We start from the raw sequence: 19,557 nt of genomic DNA on the forward strand, positions 1-19,557 counted from the left end.
CAGAGGTGGGAGAAGATTTTTATTAAAGAAGAGGGTGGGATCTGTGGTGGCAAATTTTCCGAAATATCTGAATCCCTCTGTGGTTACTCGAATCTCATAGTCTTTGAGTATCTCAGGTAGATTGCCTTTTATTATGTATATTAGCATTTTTGTCCAGTTGATCCTGTATCCGGATACTCGGTCAAAATTCTCTATTGCAACAATGATTCTGACTAGGGAGGATCTGGGATGTGACAAATATAGGAGAACATCATCCACGTAGAGCGATATTCTGTCCTCCCATTGGGGCGACCCACGAAGGCCCCGCAACAGGGGTTCCACACAGATCCATGTGGCAAGGGATTCCAGTACAATGGCAAACAGGAGTGGGGAGAGCAGGAAACCCTGACATGTGCCACGTCATCAAGGAAAGGCTCTGGAAATGTCTCCATTGACCACGACTTGGGCAAGAGTCTCAGCATTGAGAAGAAAAATCCAACCGATGAACTGCTGTCCAATCCCTAATTTCACTAATACTTCTAATAAGTATGGCCATTCAATGGTGTTGAACACCATACAGGCATCCAAGGTCATGATGGCAGCATCTTCCTGCATATATTGTGCTCTACTTAGTACCCCATAGAGTCTCTTGAGATTAAGCGCAGTTCTTCTTCCGGGCATAAATCCAGATTGGTCCGGATGGACTAGCATGGTGAATATTTGTATCAGTCGGGAGGCTAATAGTTTGACCAATATCTTGGTTTCAACATTGAGGAACTATATGGGCCTATTGGAGGCACAGTCTCCTGGGGTTTTCGGTGATAATTGTGCCTATTCGTTGGTCCCTTGGCATGTTTTCACACTCGCTGCTTTACTCTAACATCCTCAAGTGGAATGGGACCAGTTATGTGGCGTTTAGTTTGTATAGCTCTACAGGCAAGCCATGAGGCCCTAATGCTTTGCCCATCTTCAAGTCTCGGATGGCCTGTATTATTTCCTTGTGGGTTAATTCCCCTTTGAGGAGGGCCTTATCGTCAGTAGTGAGTACTGGGAGTGGGATGTCTCTCAGAAACTCATGACAGTCTTCCTAGGTCGCTCGTCTGGAGGGAGAGTAGAGTTGCTCATAGTATGTTGCGAACGTGTCTGCTATTTTGGATCTATCTATTAAGTACTTACCCTCATAGAGTGTATCCCGTGTACCCAAATGTTGGCCTTTCCTTTTTTATCCAACCATGCCAGAAGTTTAGTAGCCTTATCCCCAACCTCATTGACACGGTGAAGAGTCACCCTGTGTTTCTCACTGGTTTCTTCCACCGTGAGTCCACGATATTCCTGCTGTTTAAGCGCCAGTCTGTGGGTTACATTGGTATTGTCTGTGCTTGTGAGCTGTGCCTCAAGCTGAGCTATATCTATTTCTATGGCTTCCATTTGTGCCCTCTTGTTCCTTTTATGGCCCACTACCAGGGAGACACCCTGTCCTCTAATAACTGTTTTGTTTGCCTCCCAAGGCAGCGCGGCAAAGTCAATGAGGCCTCATTCTCAGTGAAGTACTGCTCTGTTGTTACTGCACGTTCCTTTCTAATGGTGGGGACCTTGAAGTACCAAGTATATAGCTTCATGTGTTGGTGATGTCCAGGTTCTGTTCCCCCACATGTAACCCACATGAGCGCTTGTTCCGAGTTACCTCTTGGCAAGTGTTGGATTGCCCGGAATTGTGGTAAGTCATTGGTCAGCATCAAGAAGTAGTCTATTCTGAAGAGGGAGTGGTGCGCTCCGGAGTAGAACGTAAATTGCCGCCCCTCTGGATCGTGGGATCTCCATAGGTCCATCAAGCCCATTGTATTTAGGAAGTCTCCCAGCAGGGATCGCCCCCCGGTGTCTGTTGAGGATGCCAACAGTCCTTAGGATAGCCCACTGTCAGGGAGGGTGAGAAGCACCTAGTTTAATTCCGTTAGTGTGGCCTCATGGAGTTTTAGTGGGTAGTATATACATATAAGGTTAATGGGCGCCCCTTCCCATGTACCCGAGACTGCCATGTAGTGGCCCTGCTTATCCACCTGCGTAGTGTGTGTTTGAAATGCTAGCATCTTTTTCACCAATATTCCCACTCTCCGGTACCCAGATTCATAATCATTCCCCATTTTTCTTCAGATAAACAAGTCCACGCCCTTAAGAGAATCCCACAAACCATGCTGGGAATCAAAAAGTGTCAGCATTATACAACACGGGACTCTTGCATCTAATTAAGGGGCCTATTAGGATGGCGGACGGACTTGCGTCCGTCTGCCACCCCCGAGGTGGAGGGACCGTCCACAAGGGCAGCGGCATTCCCTCCATGCCAATTAGGATGTGACCGCCACCCTGGTGGTCACATCCTGTATCTTTAACATTGCGTCAGGTGCTGCTTCAAGCAGCACCCGCCTCAATGTTGGTGCGGTGCCTGCCATTTTGTGCATGCAAATGCAGGGGGGTACCATAGGTACCCCCGTGTGCACCCCCACCCCCCCAAAGGTCCACATGCTTTTCCACGGCGGTAAATACCACACATGCTTCCTAATTTGGCTGGCGGTGTCTTGCAGACACCGCCACCAAATAGCAGGCAACACCCCGCGGATCAGCGGCGGATGGACCTGCCGTCCGCCGCTGATCCCACCGCCATCCTAATCTGGGGGTGGTATTGACAGGGACCACGGCGGTGAATCCGCATCCACCATCCTCCGGGCCGGTGGTGGCTTCCACCGGCCCGGAGAATGCGGATTCAACGCCATCCTAATCTACCCCTTAGTTCCCCTAGTAGAAATTTGATTTGAATTTTCCTACTACTGGGCCTAATGTTTTTTTTTCCCTGGTAGCAGTGCTCAAAATGTGCAATTTGGATGTTAAACGTTGTCCTAGTAGCTGCTACTTTTGTGAATTAAGACTGGTGTTATTTTGTAAATATAATTGTTTTTGTGCATCATTCTTCATGTATTGTTTGTTTTATCACATTACCTTATCACAAAGCTCTTATATTTTTGTCTTATTTGTTGCTGTAACATGCATAATCTGTACTAATTGAAATGTATCCATACTTACCTGACCGATGAAAAAATGTGGATAACGGTTAAAAGAATGAAGTATCAAATAAATGCTTGAAGTCCATATTAATGGAATTTAGGGTATTTAGTCTGTTAAATTGTTTTAACAGCATTTAAATGTGACGGCTAGCACAACTCTTTTTCCTGTGCATTATAGTGAAGGCTCTGCCCACAGGGAAGCTGGGAACTCGCTCTGCCCGCAGGGCCGCTTATTATGGTGGAAAAAAAGTGGCTGCTTTGAAGCTGCTATGCGTTTCACAGTGCAGATGGCAACCCGCCAGCACTTTGAAGGGAGATTAGAGATCCCCTTGCAGGCAGGTGCAGTGAGTGAATGCACACGCCTGCAAGGGGATGTCTGGGTGGTCCATTAGACCCCCTCAAATCCCTCCAGTGGGCTGCTATCAGGGGGGACATTGACAGTGCTCTCCCTGTCAGTTTCTTTGCTTTTTCACCCAAATGTGTAATACAATGTGTGTTCAGAGGCAAAGGGATTGCCTCATTTGCATGGGGCCATGCCCCCATGCAAATGAGGGAACACCATCTGATGATAGCGCTGGTACTTTATGTGCGCCAGCACCACTGGTAATACAGAAAAGGAGGTACAAGCGTCTGTGGCCCATTCCGTAAGTGGACACAAACACCCATTGTGCCCCAGGGCACTACTGTAAAACTGTCCCAGGACTCCAGTCTCTTGCTTCTGCGACTCCAATAAACACATAAAAAAGTTATAAGTAATGCATAAAACATTGCCTGTCACTTTTTATCAGTTGACACACTTTACACACTGCATTGTTTTTTCTTACAGTACATGTACAATGCAAGGCACTAAATGCAACTATGATCCTGAAGGTAGGTACTGAGATTACTGCTTATGAACATGTATCTGCTGTTTAGTCCTCTGAACACCTAATTTGCTTTTTTGGATTATGTATCAGTTGGTTTAATTAATGTTACTCTATATAAATCACAAATATTTTACTCTCGACTAGAACCTCAACATGCATGAGCACATCAGTGTCCCCACCAAAGGAGCGAATCACCAAATGAACATTCTAAGAAAATTGAAACCCTTCCTCCTCCCCAACAACTTCAAACATGTGGTGCACACCCTATGATTCCCAGGTTCGATTATGGAATGCAACCCTCTGTGGATTGCCAAGATCCAAGCTGGCCTCTCTAAGGGCCTCACTTAACTCTGCTGCAAGGCACATCACTGGCTCAAAAAGAAAAAGCCACATCCTCCCTGCTGTGAAATTCCCCAACCGGCTCCCCTATGAATATAGAATCCAGCTAAAAATTGCCTGCATGTCACATAACCCCCTCTACTTTAAAGCCCCTAAGTATCTCACTCAGAAGCTTGAACCTTCTGGTGGCTCTATATCATCCAGCAGCACCAACACCTTATTTATGAAACCACAGAGATTCCATTAGATGAAAACTTGCAAACGATCTTTCTGTGGGATTGCCCCGAGAATTTGGAACTACTTGCCCCCTGAAGTCAGAATAAGACCTTCAACTGTATCCTTCAAGAGAAAAGTCAAAGTACTCATTATGAACACATTTCTTCCCTAGATCGTTAGGACACTCATCCTGATTCTTCACTCACACTGATGAATACTTCTCACTGGCTACTTTAGTGTTTTTTACTTATCAGTCCGGACATTACCCTCCCTATTCTCGACATTGTCTGATCAAGCCGTTTTCTTGTCTATGATATTTTTGTTTGTCTATTGATTTATCTCTGCTATTCTCTGCACATTATAAAGCGTAACCTCCCTTTTTTTGTGACTTGTTATTTTTACCCTGCTCTCTGATACCTGCAAGTGTCATGTGTGTGCTCTAACAATCTATTAAAATCAAAATAAATAAACCTAGTTGATGAGATCCGAAATTCTCAGGAACATTTCAAAGTGACTGAAACTTTTATTAAGAAGGAATTATATACATGTTTAACAGTTGGGATGACCTGCACCACCTACCCAAAAGCAACCAAGGAGCACATTCACATTCATTTGTCATTTTGCCTGCCCACACAGAGCCCCTGCCACTCCCATATTTTTCACAGTTCATGTAGTGCTGCCTGTTTCCCCCAAAAGACCCACACCTCTGTGCTGATCTTCCTTAGACGTATGCATGTAAGGCAACACTGCTGGATGAACGAAAATGCTTGTAATTGCCTGCAATGGTAGAAGCAATATATCATGTTGAATTTTTGGGTATACATCAGGGTCAGTATCATGAAGAGGTGTGCTAGCTCCCAGTTGAGTCGCGTAACTATTTTGGTACGTTTGCGGTTTCTAAGGTGCATGCTTTTATCTTTGGATTTCTCAGAGTTAACTAATTGGAAACGATGAGCTTGATGTGTGCTTTCCAGTGGCATAGCGTTGGTTGCCGGTGCTCGGGGCAAGACAAGTATCCTTCCAATTTATTTTGAAAATGTGCGCCCCTATACAATTTTGCACCAATAAGAATGTTGTGCCTGAGGCAACCTCCCCTTTGGCCCCCCACACTACGCCACTAGGGCTTTCTGTAGTTCGTGTATTAAGTTGAAGAAATTCCTAAACAAATGTATGCCCTTTCAGTACTGCTAACAAATACACATTTGATCTTGGTTCATCAGCTGTTGATGATACGGCCCCATTCTCTTCACTAATTCACCAAAAAATCCATTTAAGTGGGAGAGTTTGGTGCAGCACTAATTAAAACTACAAGACAAAAGGGAGTGCTTAAAAGCAAACATGTTATGCAACAACAAAGTTTATAGCAAAAGTACTGAGGTGTCTTAGGCATTTTTTTGAAGTGAGTAATATGACTGATTGATTTATGTTTCTGTTTATGATTTTCAGCCTGCTTCTGTGACTATGAAGGAACGATCTACCTGTACAAGGAGCTCATCTACCAGGAGAAGGACAGCATTGGTAGCTGCATCAATGTCACCTGTGGGTTGAATGGCACCCTGGATAAAACCTACTATACATGTCCTCAAACAGCATATACAACACCTTTCAAGTCTACCACTGTGACAAAAAGCTCAGGTACAGTAATCATTAAAAGTGCACCCCAGTTATTCATACATCAAAGTGAGAACATTTGGACATTTCTGTGGGTCTTCTGCTGGATCATAAAATAATGAGTTGGCCGAAACTGGAGCAAATGACTTTAGAAGGGTCTCTTTGGTCTGGAATGAAAATGTAAACTTCTAGGAACTGCATCAACAACTTTTACATTCTAGTACAGGGTATTGCACCATTTCATAAAATGCACCATGACATCTGGAAAACTGAGAGGTAAAAATGGTAATATCTATTTATGATTTGTGGGGAGCAACTAACTTGTGTAATGCACAGCATTAGCAAGCAGTGTGCATTGGCTATATTTGAGATATTGTAGTGGTTGAAAGGAGGTGTAGTAGCAACAACCAGTGATTTTCATGCATAGCTCTACTATATTGAGGAGGAGTTATTGTGCATTATGAAGGGATGAGAGTGTGAGGAATACATTTCTGTGTATTGCTTCCATAGTCTTCCATTGGCAAAGTTAATGTGCTTGCGATAGACATATACCATCTTCCCTTAATGGTTGGGACATTAACTGAGCACCCAAAATGTTTGCGGACATTTTCCTAGCCATTCTTCTCTCCTCATCGACATTTAAAACCAAGATTAAGACTGTCCCTTGCTACATCTTTCTACTTTGTTGAATCTCAATATAGTTCCGTTTGTAGAAAGTGAAGACCAGCAACAAACCTTTAGACTTTGGTCTCAGTGGATGACTTTGAAAACTTAAGTGGAATGAAATGACTGATACATAAGGTAACAAACAAAAGTTTAACTTAATACTTATCTTTGAAAGATATATTCCTTCTCTGGCAAGGTATAGTACGATGTCTCACTTTTTTCTGAAACGTTCATATTAAGACAGGTGTGAAAACTAAAAGGGTCATTTGGACCCAGTAACGTGGCCTACAATACTGGTAGGTCACCAGAGGCCTGTTCCTCCTCCCCCTTGGCTGAACATCGATAGACATATTTATGGATCCATATCTGCCTAGTGAGTATCTTGAAATACTTCAAGGTTGAAGAAATGTCCAAAGGGGTGGCATATTTGCTAAATATTTTTGGTTAACATCTTTGGGGCTGATTAGAATGGCGGTCTGACTTCCTTCCGACCGCCACCCTTTCACATAGGGACCACTTGACAGGCAGTCAGCGGTCCGCCAGAGGCATTAGGATGCAACCACCACCATGGCGGTCGCAGTACCTATGTTTTGACAACACAATCGATGATCGATTTCCATTGTAGCAAATGCATCAAAAAGAACAGGGAGGTGACAGACATCGCGAGGTGCCTGCCACCATGTCCATGACAATGCAGGAGGGTACCGAAGGTACCCCCCAATTGCACTCCCCACCCCCAAATACCCTGGGTGCCTGCAACGGGCCCCCAAAAGCAAAATCTGCATGCCTTTCCGTGGCGGCAATGCCGCCACGTAAAGGCATGTTTCCGCCCCCATACTAATATGGATGGCGGTGTCTAGCAGACACCACCACCATATTAAACCCTTTCCCGCACGGTCGACTTGTCGACCAGGCGGAGAAGCGGCGGACGGTCTTCCCGTTCGCTGCGGTCCCCCCACCATACTAATATGGCAGGGGGTAAATGGGTGGTGGGCGGGGAAGGATGTTGGGCGGATCGCCACCGCCATGCGGGCGGTGGCAATCTGCCCTACATCCTAATGGACCCCAAAGTATTTACAGCTCGGAAATAGGACATAAAGAAGTATTAGGCAAGGTTCTATGTAATCCTCATGTTTTCTATTGTCTGATTATCCAACTCAAACCTATAGCTACAATGCAGATTTCACGTTGTTAGCAAGATTCACATCATACTACTTTGCTATCCCTTATAATTCTTCGTGTACCATATTAACCTTTTAGGAATCTCCTTGCACAGTGAGATTAACTCAGTTCTCGGGTACTGATCCAGATGAGCAAACTCTAAATAACCCTTGATTAGCTCTTCTAATTCTATTTTCAATATTGGAATATCCAATTATCTATCTTTCCTTGTCTCCAATTCTCTTTGTGCTCCATGACCTCTGCCTTTTTGTCTCTAGTAATGTCTTCTAGCTATGCTAGTACATATTCACCTTCACTGAAACCTAATTCATCAGAAGCCAAGGAAGTTGTGAAGACTAGAGTCCCTCCTCCGTCTACTAAAGCCTGCAGGTTTTGTAGTCAGGGAAGGTGTTGGACACTAAAGGGACTACATTTACTGCTCCCCTTCTAATTTAACTTAACCCAGGAAAGGAGCTGGACACAAAAACTGCAACATGAATCTTTTCCACTACAATAAAACTTACCTAGGCAAAGGTTTCAGACACTAAAAGGGTTAAATATACTATTCCTCCATGATAAATTAATTAAGGGAAGGTATTGGCCACTAAAGGAGCAACATTTACTATTCTCACTCCAATCTAACTTACTTCAGGGAGAGTGCTGGATACTAAGAGGCAACATTGTCCATTCTCACTGTTATAAAACGTTCCTGAGGGAAGGTTTTGACACTAAAAGGGTTAAATATATTAGTCCCATACAAGACAGATTAAGTCAGGGTAGGTTTTGGACAGTAAAGAGGCTTCATTTACCATTCCCACTCCAATGTAACTTTATACAGGGAAAGTGCTGGACACTAAAAAAAACTATATTTACCATTTCCACTGAAATACAACTCATCCGAGGGAAGGTTTTGGACACAAAAGGGTTAAGTATATTATTCCCATGCCAAGATAAAATAAGTCAGGGATGATGTTGGACACTAAAAGGGCACCATTTACTATTCCCACTCCAATGTAACTTAAATCAGGGAGGGTGCTGGACACTAACGAAGCAACCTAATCCATTCTTACTGCAATATTTATATATTATAACAGTGAAGGCGTTGGATACTAAATGGAGGAAAATACAATACACTCACTACTACAAAAGAAGGCACCCAAAATATAGCACACTATAAAGTTAACATTTACTATTACCACCGCAATATGAACTATGTGAACAAACATTTATGTAAACACATAATAAAAAACATATATATGGCAAAGTAAATTAAACCTCATAATTTTTAATATTTATGCTCCATATAACTTTAGAAATATTTTTCATACAAAATTATAGGAAATATTTTTATAGGAATAAGTTTAACACAGTATAATATTTGAAAACCCCCCACAAATTTAGATAAACTTATATTCATGATTGTAAATACCATATTTTTAAAACTTTTTGAAAATATATATTATTCAATTTATGTAATTATTAAATATGTTAAAAAAACATAGCAGCATCCTAAATTCGTTTTTAATATGTTCCCTATTTATAGAATCATTTATCAAAATAGCTCATATTGTTTTTTCTACCTAATTTGTTTTTTCAAGTTTACTATCAAATAAACATTTATAGTATTCTTTCAATTTTTACAACATTCAAAAACAATTCTATTTAAATCAATATGAATAATTTCTCAGCATTGTATTTACATTCTTGGATAATTACCAATAATATCACAATAGATTGATTTTTTAAATTTTAAATTGTTTTAAAATAAAATTGTTAGAAAAACTTAGATTACAAGATAACATAAATTAATTGATTTTTTCTAAACAACACACCCTTACTCAATAGTAATCCATCATCTAATTGAAAACAAATGTCTAAATTTAATTTATTAAATTAAATAAATAACCGTCCAACAATAAGCAATAATTCATAACTTTCTAAAATGCTTCCACTCTTATCCCGTATAAACCCAACATCCCACTACTTACATTTTTATTTTTATTTTTTTCCATTTTTTTAAATTAATATAAAAAGAATTATGCAATACTACGTCATTTATAAAATGCATCCCACTCTTATCTCTATAAACCCAACATCCCGCTCCCAATGTTTTTTTTTGTTTTAAAATGTTTTAAATAAACTTTAAAATATATACACTAAAACATTATTCTTAAAATACTTCCCACACTTTTTCCCTAAAAACTTAACATCCCACTCCTAAAAAATATAATTATACTAATTAAAAAAAACAAATTGTAATACAAAAAAATACAATATTTACACACTATTTATACTAAAAATGATATAACAAACAACAACTACTGTAGGGTTGAGAGCTACACAAACAGCGTTTGAAAGAATATAAAGCAGTTATCATGGAAGAAAATGGAATATATTACTCAAAGATCACAGAGTCGATCAAATCCTCCAGAGAGCTTTTTAATGTTATCAACTCCCTCACTTCTCCCCGTCACAGATCCGTAGGAGTCTTCGCAGGAGCTCTGTGATAGAATATCAGTTTTCTTCCATACCAAAATCACAGATATATATTCCTTGTTGGAGGCATCCAACTCTAATGCAGGTTTATCTGCTCAGCCTACATTCCACCTTAATGAAAGTGATATTAGGGAGGAGACACCCAGGCTACTCACTTTCCCTGGTATGTCACCAGATGTTACGGACCGGTTACTAGAATGAGTTACATCTGGTTCTCCTCTGGATTCTTGCCCCCTGGAGGTGTTAACAATTGGAAGAGAGGTTATCATTCCCCACCTTACCGCTAAACTGAATGTAGCCTTCTCAGAGGGGCAGTATCCTATCTCATGGAAGTCTGCAGTGGTTAAGCCACTCTTAAGAAAGCCTTCATTGGACCCTACGGAATTCAACAATTATTGTCAGATTTCTCTGCTACCAGTCCCAGCCAAGATTTTGGAAACCTATTTAAATTCTCACATTAGTGCCTACCTAAAGAATCACCTGATACTTGATGGTTCAAAACATGGCTTCAGATGCCACCATAATACTAACATCTGTACTCAGGTGGACACAGGGCACACCACATTGCTGGTCCTACTTGACCTTACCACAGCTTTTGATACCCTATCTCCTCTGAGGCTGGTTGAAAGCCTCAGGGAGATAGTGATCGGGGACTCAGCCCTAGGGCTTCTCGCATCCTTTCTCAGGGATCGGACATAGACAGTGAAAATGGGCGAATTCTATTTGGCTTTTAATTCCCTGTTGTGTGGAGTTCCACAGAGCTCCTCCTTGAGCCCGACACTTTTTAATATCAATATTGCCCCGCTGGCGAAGGTGGTGAGATCCTTTGGGCTGGAGGTGTTGCCTTATGCTGATGACACCCAAATATTGGTGTCCATTACTCACAGCATTAGGGACTCCGCTACTAACTTTAAGAATTGTATACAGGCAGTCTCATCTTGGATGGTGGAAAATGTTATGAAACTGAACGGGGAGAAGACCAAAGTCTTGATATTTGATAACCAACTGGATATCTGGTCCAATGATTGATGGCCGGACACGCCTAGCAGCTGCCCCTGCCCTGTATCCCATGGAATAGCCTGCAGATTAGTAGGACAGTGTCCACCTGTTTTGAGATAGTTAGGATCCTTAGGAAAATCTCCCAGTTCCTCTTGTTAGCCTCACTCAAGCAGGCTGTTATTGCCCTAGTAATGTCCAGACTGGATGAATGTAAACTCCTCTATCTGGGCATTACAAAGGCATGGTGCAATGTCTGCAGCTTGTGCAGAAGGCTGCTGCCAGGCTAGGGACTGATTTGCCGAAATACCACTCAGTCTCAGTTTCTCTCATCACACTGCATTGGCTTCCTCTGGACCATAGAATTATTTTTAAAACCCTTTGCCTGACCCATAATGCCTACTATGACTTTGGCCCTAATGGTATTAAAACAATATTCCAGCGTTATGCTCCTCCTAGGCAGCACAGGTCCGCCAATAAAAATCTACTAACAGTGCTGAGATTTAAAAAGGCAAAATGGGGAGGTAGAGCTTTTTCTACTGCTGCTGCTAAGCTATGGAACTCCCTCCCAGAAGATCTCTCTGGTCAGGTGTCTCACTCCCTCTTCCGTAAGTCCTTGAAGACGTGGCTTTTTACACAGACCCCAGATTGAGCTTGTCATTTTTGTCTGTACATTGGTCCCGCTACAGCGCCTTGACGCCCTTGGCCTAAGTTAGCGCTTTAAACGGTTTATATTCATTCATTCATTCATTCGACTACATCGATATGCAAGATATTGATATTATATATAAGTTCTAAAACAATATTTTTGACAGCGATATTAAAGACAACAATATAGGTGTCACAATATTCTTGACATGATATTTAAGTTACACAATATTTTTAATTCAATATTTTTATCTAAACACCTGCATTTCTAGTTGCAATTATAAATAGTCCTTTTGCTGACTTGATTTAATTTTTGAAAGCTGTGAGGCCTGCATCACATGTACACTATTCTTGAATGAACTTGTCCCCAACTCATCCACAGAACTCATCCAGAGGAAACCTGCACATTATGGGCCACATGCATGAAGCATCTCAATTGAGATTTCTATATATCAATTTTTAAGGAATCGCTATTTTGGAATCGCAAAAGTCTAAGCATAAAAAGAAATCGTACATTCTTGCGATTAGGTAAAAATCGCAATCGCTAATAGCGATTACCTATTACTGAATTGCAAAAAGCGAATCCGCAAACACAGATTCGCAAATAGAAATTACTTCATAACGATGCATCTTGATGACATTACTACTCGGAAGTGATACTGGGATTGCTCACACATGTTCACTGAGAGAAGCAGAGGAGGAGGCAGACTGTTGGAGCTGAGCGGAAGTAAGCTTTACAGCGAGCAGGATTTGAGCAAGAACAGCAGCATGGTTCTGTATCAGGGGACAAGAAAGCAGAAGGGGGCAAGAGGAAGCTTAAATTAAGCGATAAAGAACTTGAAGTGCTCATTGAGGAATTTGTCCAGAGCCACATCAAACTGTTTGGAATGCTGTCACGGCAGGTCCCAGAAGCGGTGAAAAGAAAGATATGGCTTCGGATCCAATCCAAGATAAATGCAGTGCAGGGTCACACAGTGCACCATATCTGACCTGCGCAAGCACTTGTATGACCTGCGTAGCTGTGCCAAGGAGAGGGTGGCTGCAAGGCTTGCAGATGGACCATCAACGGAACGTTCCAACACACCCCTAGAGGACAGGGTGGAGTCCACACTGCAGCTGGAAGCAGTTGTTGGTGTTACACAGATTGACACCTCTGAACAGGCCGTACCTCGCAAGGTAAGATCAATGCAAATAATCATTCATTATTAAATCTTAAAAATTCCTCCTCGATGCAGATCATGCTTAGCGCAGCTAATCTGACTCCAGTCCACATTTTACTTGCCACACCCAAATGCATTATGGTATCAGCATACAGCAAATACCAATTGAAAGGCAAGGAAGGAACAATACAGAATTGGTGCATCAGAGAACAACAAGCAAGTGATGTTTAGCATCACAGATGCAGCTGCCAGGAGACTGACATTGGTGATGTCCGTGACACACAGGATTATAAGGCACAGTCAGAAGAGGATACAGAGGTGACACCAGCATCCCGATACCTGCAGCCTCTAGACGCAGGAACATAGTGCCACCACTGCCAGATTTACAAAGTGAGGAGGGGAGCCAACCTGACACTCCAACATCACAGGCAGACCATACACCAACAACAAGACCAGAGGTACAAATGCGGCACAGAGCGGTACACTTTCATAGGCAAGGGCACTCATGGCAGCTGCAGGAGATGATGAGTCTGCTGTCTGGGGATGCCTGGAGGGATAGATACTCAAGGTTGAGCATCTACAATGCAAAAACATGCAATTAATGCCAGCCCAACTTGGAACATTGGCAAAAAACATCGGTGGAATCAGGGACTGCATGAAGGAGCTCACCACTTCTATTGAAGAAGGACAGAGGGCCACAAATGAACATTTTACAAATGTAACCAAAGCAATGCATGACTTGTGCAGGGTGATGCAGGATGACCATGCAATCCCAACGCAAGAGGCCTCATAATTTGATGGTACGCATAGATTGGTACACCGGGGCCATCAATCGGCTGAGCACACCCACAACTGAGCTGTCCCATCGTGCTGTGGGGATGCAAGTTAAGATGACCCATTGCTGTGGAGATGTGGCCAGGGTTCTAGGAGGAGGGGAGAGTGAGGAGGCCTACAGCCTTAGAAGTCTCCTGGCACCAATAACAGCAAGCAGGAAGCGCAGGACTCCGAACACCACTGGCTCCGAAGGCTCCACAAGGGATGTGGCAGAGCCTACTGAACAGCCCCGGCAGTGTGTGGCCGCAAGAAGTGCATTTTGTGACACTGAAATGTGGTGAGGTAACCAGTAGCATGAACATTGTCTGGACTGCCATTTAAGTACCATCGCAATGCTATGTTGTTTTATTTCGTATGACACAATGCCTGTTCGCTCCTGGTATGTGTGCATTAACACTACCACATTTTGTTTCATTAAACAGTTAAGCACGTACTATGTTGTCTCATCATTACCCACCTTGAAAACAATGCTAAGTAATTTCTGCACATCTCTGTCTCCCCTCTGCTGCGCTCGGACCGCGTGATGCTTGTGGTGGTTGTCTTGGCTTATTGTCTTCCTCAGGCTCGCTGTCCGAGAGTTCCAGGGGTATGGCTCTAGTAGAAGCAATGTTGTGCAACATGGCACAAGTGGGCACGATTTTGCAGCAGGCATCTGGCCTGTACTGCAATGCACTACCAGTTTTGTGGAGGCAGTAGAACATAGATTTCAGTAAACCAAATGGTCTCTCAATCATGTTGCGTGTGGAAATATGCACCTCATTACATCGCTACTCACTTGGGGTACTTGGATTTAGGTATGGCATCAGTGTAAAGGAGCACACACCGTATGCGCTATCACCTACAGGTTGTAAAACAAAAACATTATTAACTGCTATGTGTCACCATGACCGAAGAGTCTGCAAGACAGTATTACATCTGTTTACCAAGTAAGTATCCTTCGCCAAATTTACCCGCACGGAGACGTCTGTGTATGCCACTGTGTCTGAAGATGTACGAGTCCTGTGTACTGCCAGGGTGACTAGCCACTATGCCTGTGATGGTGTTTTTGGAATTACAGATGACTTGTATGTTCAATGAATGGTATGATTCTCTGTTCCTGTAAATGTACTCATTCACTGAGAGCGGACAAATGGCTACATGTGTCCCATCAATGCAACCAATGACATGGGGAAAATGTGCTACCTGATCATATTTAGTTTGCTGCAATTCCTGTGGTTTTGTGGGGAACCTTATGTGGTGGTGTATCCTCTGCAATATGACGTCAAGGAATGAGTTCAAAAAGTGCAATAGTGCACTTTGGGAGACACCTCCAGCTGATGCTATTACTCCCTGGAAGGTACCTGATGCTAGGAGGTGCAGCGAACATAGGACCTGCACATGAGTGGGGATGGCATGTGTCCTGTGAGTCTGACGCTGCAGTTGTGGACTCTAAGTCATCTATGAGATCATAGATTATGTCTGCATTGAACATATATTTGTCATATATCTCTTCCTCTGTCTGTCCTAACAATGTAACCAGCACTTTGAAAATGCGCTCTTGTATCCTCCTTCTCTGTGCTGCTGCTCATAGCCTCATCCTCCTCACTGTGACTTAGACTGCTGCCATTGTGAAATATTCTGAGGCATTCTGTGTATGTTTAAGTAGTTTGGTAATGGTTACTGTTGGGACGGGAAGTCTCCTGCATGTCTCTGGAGAGAGTGCTTCCCCTGCCTTATGCTAATCTCCAAGCAAGTCACTCAAAAGCTATCATGGTTTCTAGATCCCTACCTCAGTGAGCATGAGAATCATACATGTCCACTGAGGGTCTCCCTGTTTACATGGATTGAGACCCTAGAGCTTGGGTCTGAGGTCGAGGGGGCATGCCTAGTGCATCCCTATTTTTCCGAGAGTGGCTACTGCGCTCTCTATTAAGGCTGTGGTAGACCGACATTGGTGGCAGCAATAAATCTATAGTCAGGAGGGGTGAGTCCGTAGGCACCCTCCTGACCAAGTCTGTGCAGTTTGCCATGCCTGAGGTCCTGTTACCTTTGTCTACCTGACGTGTGTTTGAGAGCCCACGGGTGTACTGGGGAAGAATGGTGGTTTGAGCCAGTGTGAGGAATATGAGCTGTTCTGCCGGACATCCCAGTTCCCCTGTGCCCCTCCCCATTTCCTTGGCCTGGTGGGCTGGGGTAGACACTCAGCTCTTATCTGGGTTTAGCTGCACTAACTCTGGGAAGAGGACCCTCCCTCACTGGTCATTTCCTCCTGGACTGGAGTTAATTAAAATTCCTCTTTAGGGAATTGCACAGCCTGATACCAGGAGAACATGGTTTGTGATTGGAGGTGTATTCAGGATGCAAAAGTAGCAGACCCTCTGATTGGATGAGCCTATCAATCAGAGGTGATAAAAGTCTGCCTGGGTGGTCAGCTGTTGTTCAAGACCGGTCTATGACTGAATAGGCGGCCACACCAGGTCCATCTGAAGATAGCCAGGCGTGACCCTCAGTGCGAAGGCAGGAGATAAGTCACTGTTTACTGCATCTGGAACTAAGGCAGTTTTCTCTATGACGGATGCAGTCTGCTGCCAAGAGTTCAAAGAGAATCCACAGCACCAGCAACATTGGAGGCCAGCTGTTTCTGTGAGGCTTGGGGGAGCGTGCGCTTTTGACCAAGGAAATTTCAGACAGCTGCCCAAGCGGTGGAAAGAAAGCTTACAGCACATCAAATTAGTTGGTGTGGTAAGGAACCTTGCGGCACATCAAATAAGCGGGTGGAAGGACGCTTGCAGCCCATCAAGGGAGCCAGAGAGGAGGAGGCTTGATTCTAGTCTTTGAAGGTGAGATCAAATCCCCTCTAAACTCCTCTCTTGCACTGTGGGAGCCTGTACAAGCAGTGACTCGGAATAGAGGCTAGTGAAACAGGCCCCCACCTTTCTTTTTGTGATCTCTGGGGGTATCAGGGTGAACTGGCACTCTGTCCAGCCACTACCCTCCTACAGCTAGCCAGTGCTACTGGACTAGTGGGACTCCAGTAAACTGTGCCAAGATATCAGGCACCTGTGGTCAGATCCTTGACACCACAAGAGCGGTGTCCTCACTCAGGACGGGAGGGCATTTCTGTTGATCTGGGTGTGGGGGTTATGGGGCGGATCAAGAACATTTGACTTCGCATCATATGCTGAAACTATATCCTTTCAATCCAAAGATTGGTATCAATACTCTAGTGAATGAGAGCAGCCCTGTGTAACATGGTCTGTAATATGCAATGCGTATTGTGTGTTTTCATGTTACCTGTGTTTTTATAGTGCTTGGCATCTAGGCGCTATAATACTGTTTGGGATCAGAACTCTGTCCCAGAGGTTTGTAGAGACATCTGGTTTTCACTGTTTATCCTAGTTTTATGTGTGGTATACATATCTTGTGTGTATTAAAGTACTTTTCTTTTATAAAAAGTAAAGCACTGACTGGACATTGAGTTTATCAGCTGGTGGTACGGTTTACACTGTGTTCTGAATGTCTAACCCCACCTCACCTCCTTGAGTAAGCCTTGGACTGCTCTGTCTCACTACCCTGAGAGAGTCAAGTGCTGGAGAGGAGTACTTGGTTATCCAGTTTTGGATCCACTAGTACTGAGGCCCCAAGACACCAGTGAGGGAACACCCCAGTTGATGCGATTGGAGCGGAGTTACCCCTGAGTGCCTTGGTGCCTAGGAAGCCGGGTCTAACAGTTACCACCTGATTTGTTAACTTTGAAATGGTTACCACCTGGTTTTTATTTATAGATATTAAGGAATTGCAATTTGCGAATCCCAGCAGAATTGCAATTTGCGAATGTTTCTTGCATAGGTCCTTGCGATTAACAAATAGCGATTTCCTATAACGGAATCGCAAATTTTGATTCGGTATATAGGTAATTGCAAAATGTAGTGATTTTACAGATGATTCTGGGATTTTGCTTCATGGCTATTTTGCAATTGCAAACAGGCAGTTTTTGCGATTCACTATGATTGCGATCACAAAATAGCTTGATACATGTGCCCCTATATTCTTTATCCAGAAAGTACTGGATACCTTTTATTTACCACAACAGGGAATTTTGACATACATTACTTTTAGAAAGTATTCATTTACAATTACAAAAGCTTACAATCCTAAACAATGTTGGTGTTTTATTCATTGACATTTTGATATTTTTACATTTCGAAATATTTTTGTAACTTACAATAACATTGGTCTTATTCCATACAAATTTTATTATAATGTTTAAAATGTCAAACATCCGATCTGACCATAATATAAGGTAGCTATAATTTCGCATCAAAGAAACCTCATTTCTTAAATGATTCAGACATTATTTTGGGGTCAGGATAAACTTAGAATGCATGATTGAAAGTTATTTCCTCATAGGATTTGCCCATAAAGTAAAGAATAAAAAACAATGATCTTAGCCTAATAGTATTCTGGGAAGCCTCTCAGCATTAGCACAGCGGTGCCATAACGTGAAGACTAAAGATTTCGTATGGAGGAGGGTTAAATCCTGCATTGAATGTTTATGCATAGATCAAGAAATCAAAAGATTTGTAATAGTTGGCAAAATGTCTACAATAAATAACAGATATTTAAAACATGTTGCAAGAGCTTTCTACAAAAAATGCTATTTATATATTTTTTTAATACGATCAGCATTTTTAAAAACATATTGCATAAACAGGTAAAGCAGTTTAAATAAAGTTCGATATTGCTACTAAACTCCATAGATTTTAATTTGGAGTATTCACAGGAAGTGTGACTGTATCATGTTTTTTACTCACTTTGTTAGTGGGTTTTGGCTGCCCTTTCATAAACTCAGGGTACATTGACACTAACCTTGGAGATTTTGAGGGTCACCTCCAAACAAGAACAATTATCTCAGGAAGTGAGAGCAGACCTCTCCTATTTCATCAAGCTAATAACATAGCAACTTACTGAAAATCTTGACCCTTATAGACAGAGATTAGGGTAGGAATGTATAACCATCGCCCTGTGATCACATGTAGGCAATACCACTGGAAGGAAGTGATGTTGCAGTGTGTTATACATAATTAGGGCTAACTTGTCACTTTAACCACATGTTCTTGCTTTAATTTGCTTATAGCTCAAAGAGATCAAACATTATAGAAAAAAAGAGTCACACATGTTATGGTGCATTTGAAGTACCTTTTCAAATGTTGACTGGTCACGTTTCATTTTCTGAATCCTGTATTCATATATCACTGGCACTAATAAGGACTGTATTTCACATTGAGAACATGTAAAGATAATAATATGCAATCAAAAGTTGCTATATTGACTCCACTGAAGCGGTTCATGGCTATGAGCACCATTCTGGCTATTTAGAATAATCCGTCCAGAACTATTCAAATTATTGCACTCCTAGTGACGTGCTGATTGCGCGTACGTAGTCGAGTGATGGTCCTTTATAAGTGAACCCACCCCACCTTTCTGTCCTGATAATTACCCTGTCCAATTTTCGACAAATGGAGTCAAAACATCAACCTGATTTAAGCC

At 42.5% G+C, this 19,557-nt stretch overlaps 1 protein-coding gene across 1 annotated transcript in view; it reads left to right on the plus strand.

The window, feature by feature from the left end:
• The window catches only part of LOC144823881 (mucin-2-like), a 1,553,567-nt gene that overhangs the window by 1,115,152 nt on the left and 418,858 nt on the right, over nucleotides 1–19,557 (plus strand). The window contains exons 28-29 of the mRNA XM_078682769.1: nucleotides 3,862–3,905; nucleotides 5,903–6,091. Of these exons, the coding sequence (XP_078538895.1) occupies nucleotides 3,862–3,905; nucleotides 5,903–6,091 (233 nt within the window). The remainder of the gene's footprint in view (nucleotides 1–3,861; nucleotides 3,906–5,902; nucleotides 6,092–19,557) is intronic.

Source organism: Lissotriton helveticus, chromosome 3_1 (assembly GCF_964261635.1).
Source record: "Lissotriton helveticus chromosome 3_1, aLisHel1.1, whole genome shotgun sequence".
Classification (NCBI taxonomy): domain Eukaryota; kingdom Metazoa; phylum Chordata; class Amphibia; order Caudata; family Salamandridae; genus Lissotriton; species Lissotriton helveticus.